General features: G+C 35.9%; 1 protein-coding gene across 2 annotated transcripts; it reads right to left on the bottom strand.

Moving 5' to 3' along the window:
- Positions 1-1532: 1532 nt before the first annotated feature.
- On the bottom strand, positions 1533-6425 carry LOC132267326 (NAC domain-containing protein 82-like). 2 transcript variants are annotated; one of them, XM_059768472.1, is made up of 5 exons: positions 6333-6425; positions 5028-5474; positions 4383-4660; positions 2843-3142; positions 1533-1988 (listed from the first exon to the last, which is right to left on the bottom strand). In XM_059768472.1, the coding sequence occupies exons 2-5, from the start codon at positions 5182-5184 to the stop codon at positions 1803-1805; spliced, it is 921 nt and encodes a 306-aa protein (XP_059624455.1). In that variant the 5' UTR covers positions 5185-5474; positions 6333-6425; the 3' UTR covers positions 1533-1802. The 2 variants fall into 2 exon arrangements, with proteins under 2 accessions (XP_059624455.1, XP_059624454.1); XM_059768471.1 differs by having other exon boundaries at positions 1533-1991; positions 6333-6424.
- Positions 6426-6889: the final 464 nt, after the last annotated feature.

Below are 6889 nucleotides of genomic sequence, written 5' to 3'. Positions count from 1 at the left end.
AATAAATGTAATGTTTTCCTTATGTTTACGAGGCAAAATTTATAAAATTCATTCATTTCATGATTCTTGATTTTTCGATTTTGTTATCTTATCCAAAAGTATACCATCTATATGATATTCATATTTCGTAACAGAAAAGAAAAGATTAGAGCTGACCAGCAGTTCAGTTACATGAAAGTGATGATGTTCTTATATTTCAATTTCAGGGCTTAGAGCCTATTGTGAGTGGTGCAATGAAGAATGGAGATGCATTGATGGATTTGGAAGAGGAATGGATAAACGAACTACGAATTCCAGGACCAAGGGACATAGTTTCTGCGCCTTTCTAACGCCATTGGATTGTTCTAATTTGCATGTCCACATTTTTGTGATGTTTTAGATGCTTTTGAAGGAGTAAATATGATATGGATTTACATTTGTTTTATGGGTTTCTTTCATTTTGATAACTGATTAATTACAATGACAAAATTGTGGGTGGTGAAAATTTTGACTTAGAATTGCAGTGTCTTCGACAAGAGTCATATACCTAATAGTAAAGCGGTCTCATAAAATGAACATAGACATTCATCAATTGATTACTAATCCTAAAAACCAGATCAAATGACAGAGGTTCTAATCCCTAATCTGGATGGGGAGAATGTGAATCATATAGATTTTGGTATACATTACTATTGTTATATTATAACAATATGGATGAAGTTAGCTGTAAGTACCACCTAATTGCTAAAGTTTTAAGATTGGACCGCAAACTCAATAACTTAATCTATTAAATTAAAAGACGATTACTATTGTTATATTGTTATATAACAATATGGATGAAGTTAGGTGTTAGTACCACCTAATTGCTAAAGTTTTAAGATTGGACCGCAAACTCAATAACTTAATCTATTAAATTAAAAGACGATTATTCAAATTCATTATAATTGGTATTAGAGTCGAACACCGTTTTTGGGTGTTGTAAATGGGTTCCCACTTCGCCGGCGGCGGCGCCGGGGGGGGGGGGGGGGGGGGTGGGGGGTGGGGGGATATCACAATTTCATGTACATATAACAAAATGAGGAATATGCTTTTCTCCTGTGCGCACATATACGCTTGACATTTTATTAAAATATCATAATATATAAGGGTAATTTAATAAATTTATAATATATTCAGAGTGGGGCAATCAAACTCCCAAATTCACCTAAAAAATGGCTAGATTTTTCAACGCAGCCCTCATCCCATCATAATACTGAATGCTCAAAGTCAGACCCTACACATTGTCATGCAAAACAAACAGCACAAGCAGATTCTCTTTTTGGTTAAAAAGTAGTCTCTCCATCATAACATCTTATTGACAGCACTCCATATAAATTTTGACAAAACCTGTTACAGGCGTGACAATACCAAGTTTAGCAAAAATGTAAACTCACTGCCACAATTAACCACTTTCTTACTCAAACCTGTGGTTTTCTTTGCTTTTCACCTGGGACGAATTATAACAGACAATGACAAAGGAAAATATGGTTTATTATGCTTTCCAGGCCAAAAAAAAAAAAAAAAAAAGGTTCCATCACCTTTAGAATCATATAACAAATAATGCAGCATCCTGCGACCATAATATGAGGTTCGTGAACCCGTATAACAAATGGTGAATCATAACGTGTCCTTAAATCAAACCCGTAACAAATAGACAACAAAAAATTGAAGTAAAAGAATGATGAGTTTCTTGCAAAGGCACTGGAGAGTAGGACTTGGCTGTAGAATACATGAACAAACTAGACTCCAACAAGATGTCAGCAGTAAACCCCATGCCTTGTAATTCATTCAAAATCGTAAAATGAAGGAATAGAGCTTGAAGAACAGTCAGTTTTCAGACAGTTGGAGAAGTTCAATCCATCTCCATCCAGCTCTGACCAGTTATCCAGGTCCCCTAGACAACCATATATATCATTTCCATCCAAGGAAGATACTGTTTCGCTCCTTTTGTCAAGATCAATATTACTAAGCTGCTGCAGGCAAACACAAAAAAATTCAACATCAGTATCTGGGAGCTAACCCACTACCGTTCCTACTGCAATTGATCTGAGTAGGTCAAAAGTTTCAAGTTATTTCTCAAATCACCAAGCTTCAAATCAGAAACTTCCTTTTTCCACAAAAATGATAATTAAAAGGAAAAAAGATTCACGACTCTAAACAATTTCGAAATAAGTAATTGACATCAATAGGCAAATTGTTCAATGAATGATAACCAGACAGTGGTTCCCAGATTCTAATGATACTTGCCAAACAACTTTATTTTACAAGCATATACCTACATCCTATCCCACTCCAATCTGTTAACCCCAAGGTTTCAACCCAACGAGTGATTTTGATGATGTATGTGAGAATTAAACAATTTATTGAGTGTGATATTTTCAGATTATTTATGAAAATCAAGTAGTCAAAGCTCATGTGGACCTATGGATCATGATGATGATGGAATTCAAAGGTCAAGATCATGGGGGGTAGTATATGCTTGGTGAGAGCTAGACATGTTGTAAAGTAATTCATGTTGCAAGTCTAGAACTCCAATATGATCCTAGGACCCAATGGACTAATTATATATATATATATATATATATATTTCATGTCATGGTCCCTAGATTGATTTGACTTGACCCTTGGACTTAAGATGATTTACACCAAAAGGGCCAAATGGTCAATGAACATGTGACAGTCATGGTTTGAATTTAAACTTACAAGTGACTTGGTGTCTTCATGGTTGGAATAAGACATCATTATGGCCTAGATAGAAATGAACTTAAATGGAAAGAAGTCACAGAAGGGAATTTTATTGGTAAAAATAGCAGCAGTTACGCACCACATTCTCGTTCTCACTAGAAAGCAAATCACCATCATCCACAAACATGGCCAGCAACAAACCAAGATCAGCGTCATCTAGCAGAGGTTGAGGCACCTCTTCAGAAGGCACAGCATTAGATGGACCAGCTTCAAACAAAGAGGCGATGTTCTGATCATCAGGCGGGACTAAAGCTTCTGGGGACAAATCATCTTCCTCGTCATCACTCCAATCTTCCTCGTTAAATGGTGCTCCATATTGCGCACCATTATTTGGACCTGAGCCACTCTTCTTAAATATTTTACAGATAACAAATGCATCCTGCAACACAGAGCCAAGAACGTGAATTAAAATTGATAAAGACCTCTTTCCACATCAACGAGTTTACAAAGGCAAATGCGTTACATGATAACAGGAATAAATGGAGAGAACTTCCAGCAACAAGCTAGAAAAGACAGTGTTACATGGTGATCAAAGTACACACCAAAATCATTTCATGATTAAAGCACTAAAATTTCGACTGAACATAGTGCCTCTAATGAGGAGCATACCATTATGATCATTACTTAGGTTCCAAGCAAGACAAAAGATGAGAAAGCAAACTACGTTACCTATATCACCTGGTTCACTCTCCTAATGCAGAAAAATAATTCCAAATTAAGTATTAACAGAGTGTCAATTATAAGGTATAATTGAAGAATTCCTTCAAAACACAACAATACGAATATCCTCTACTCAAAAATCCCAAATTCAGTGACAACAGATTCCCAAGATCTGTAGAAATCGATTTCACTTGAATTGATCTCAGAATTATCACGTTGAGCAGCAACTCCAAAAGCTAGTCTCATTAAATGTAACAAAAGACAATAAACCATCTTCTTCAATACACAATTGAGAAAGAAATAATTAAATAACAAAGTACAACCAACATTTTAAAATTGCTGGAGCCTTATTTTTGGTTTGTTTGGTATTCATTGGGTTATGCCTCGGTCTTCAAGGGAGGTGATTGATATTCGGAGGGGCCAAAGGGTGGGGGCTCATGCTCGGGACTGTTGGAAGGTGATTCCCCATTGTGTTTGGTGGAGCATGTGGAAAGAGCATAACAAAAGATCTTTTGAGGGGGAGGAAACCCCCATTGGGAAGCTGAAATTTTCTATTATTAGTTCCCTTTTTTGTTGGGTAATGGGAAAAATTTGTATATCTCTAGACGAGATAGTGGTCTTTTTGGGTTCTTTGGATCCGTAGGACACTATGTTTGACTTTCTTGTATTTTCTTTGGTTTTTTGTTTATTCTTGGGATGCGTTCCCCTCTTGAACGCTTTCTAATACAATTTATTTATCAAAAAAAAAAAAAAAAAATTTGTGGTGGATTTTCATGAATAGCAAAAACATGTAAGGCACGAACACAAACACTTGTGCATGCAGTATAGTAGCAAGAGTACGACTTAAGACAAAATATAAATAGAACAAGCTTTAAACATGGACGTAACAAATGGACAGAGACATAAAGAATCTGAAAACAAATACTTCAGAATAGAAAACAAAGGGTGAACAACATTACCTGAACAACTCCTGCTTCAGCCAAATCCTTATCGTCAATCCTATACTCATGGATAACCCAATCAGATCTTTCTCCTTTTGGTGCACGACCTACGTGAAAAACCAAAGTTTTCACTGCTCCCACTGCTTGTTTGTTGTAAAGAACAGTCCTATCCTTTCCTGTGGCTTTCCAATACCCATTTTCAGTTGAGCGACATGCTCTGGAGCCACTTGCGTATTTTCTCTCTCGCGGACAGAAGAAATACCATTCGCGATCTTTACTTGGCAAGCAAGATTTATCTAAGGGAGGAAATGTAAATACAATATGGTAGCTTATCGGAACCACATAAAGGAAACAGTAAAAATAAAAAGAAAATTCATTCATGCACCAAGATGGTGGTAGCTTTGCAGTAAAAATAATGAGAAGGTGCTTCCAAGGATAAACATTAATGCCAAAAAAAAAAATGGATGATATATAGGACAAACCAAGCAAAAAGCAGAAAAAAATTCCATGGACCAAGTAAAAGAAACACATATCAGATCATAAAACCGTTGCGTCTAAAAAAAATGAGAAAAGCATGCGTTACACACATTTACATATAAGTAAAACCTAATGAAAAGAAAGTGAATTTAAAGTGGTATTAAATGGGCTGAGAAGTAATAATACCTGGGAGATCCCATGGAGCGAACTTGTAAATGTTGACCTCTGAAATGACTTCAAATTTGAACTTTCTTCCCAATACCTTCCGCTTGAGGTAGAACATAACCAACTCAACATCCGTGGGATGGAAACGAAATCCCGGAGAGAGGGATAGTCGCTCCATATAGTATACCAATAATACACCCCCACAATCTAATAAAATTTTGAATCCCAAATAGATGAAAACCTTTGCAAAATATATATATTGCAACTTGTAAACCCTTTGAATAAAAGAAAGGCTTGTAAATGCCACAAACACCTGCCAACCCTTTTAATTCCTTTCAAGTCCAATGCCGAAACAAGATCTTCTGTGTACACCACAACCTACCCCGGTTCATGAAACAAAAAGTACAGCGAAGAAACCACTGATGCTTCTTGCAGAGATCAAAAGACATTTGGTTGGCAAGACAAATCCTGTCAACACATTTAGCTTCACAAATTCAGCAACACGAAAACAATGAAGTCCCAAAAAGGTCATAAGACAAAAGACAAATAGACAAATTTAAAGGTAGGAAAACAACCTCATATATAATATTACTTAACAGACAATCAAAAAATTACTTAGAAAACAAAATTACATATTGTGTGTGGGACTCTGTGTCTGAGTGTACAGAACTGCAATAACAAAATTCCAGAAACAAGGAAGCATAAAAACCCTTGAATGTTAAAAAAACTGATAAAAATTACACCTTTTATGTAATATTACTTAGGGGGTGTTCTGGATCTGAATCCGATGGGTCTGAGGGAAGATTGAATGCGAATAGGGCAAGTCACATTCTCAAATTCCAATTCTTTTAAAATCCCATTCATTCCTAACACCAAAATACCAATTCCAAATCTAATTCGGGTGAAATCTCCCATTCCAAACACAGAAACAATTAGAAACACTTCATATCTAAATACTACCGCAATAAAAATCTCAAAATGGGTAGCATAAAACCCTAGAAACACCTAAATACATTTTTTTTAAAAATCCACAATAATATCATAGATAAAAAGCCCTAGAAACAACAAACAAGATCAAAAGGCAACGTACAAATGCCGATTCTTTTAAAATCCCATTCCAAATCTAATTCCGGTGAAGTCCCATTCCAAATCTAATTCCGGTGAAATCCCATTCCAAATCAGAAACACCAAACAATAGCTAAAACCCTAGAAACAAAACATGCCGGGCTGTGTGTACCGCAATTAAAAATCTCAAAATCCTATGGACAATTAAATAGTTCGACCAAAAAAGAAAAGAAATTGAGATTAAACCAATATAAATTTTACCGAGAGAAGGCGGCGACGCTAGAGAGAAGAGGGCGGCGACGCTAGATAGAGAGAAGAGGGCGGCGACCAGGAGGAAATTAAAAAAAGAGAGAAGAGAAGTAACTTGGGGTGTATAGTGGTGTGTAATAGCTTATATGGTACGCACAATTCTTTTAGCCGTTGGATGATAATACGTCTATATGGCCCCACATCATCGCCGGTCAATACGTCAGCTTTGATTTATTACGTAATAAGACGGCCCATTTCAGCAAGAATTCACATCTAGAGTACTTCGGTACCATACTAAGGTTGTCTTTTTATTTTTATTTTTTGTAAATATTAAGGTTGTCCACTGTACGGTGACGACGGTATTATTTATACGGGAATTGACGAGTTTTGGAGGGGACAAATATTAAAAATATAGCTTGGATGAAAAAGTGTTTGGTTTTTGTTTTTACTATTTTTGTTTTTGTTGGATATTTTAATAATAAATAGGGAAAAAAAAAATGGTGAATAGTGTGGTCCAAAATCAAAATATCGATTTGATATTTTTAAATGTTTTGACATTAACGGATGCA

The sequence above is a fragment of the Cornus florida genome, unplaced genomic scaffold (assembly GCF_030987335.1).
Source record: "Cornus florida cultivar Cherokee Brave unplaced genomic scaffold, ASM3098733v1 CherokeeBrave_3.0.0_Hap2_Chr07, whole genome shotgun sequence".
Lineage (NCBI taxonomy): Eukaryota > Viridiplantae > Streptophyta > Magnoliopsida > Cornales > Cornaceae > Cornus > Cornus florida.
The sequence above is the reverse complement of the archived record's forward strand: the minus strand, read 5'-3'. Positions and strand labels throughout refer to the sequence as shown.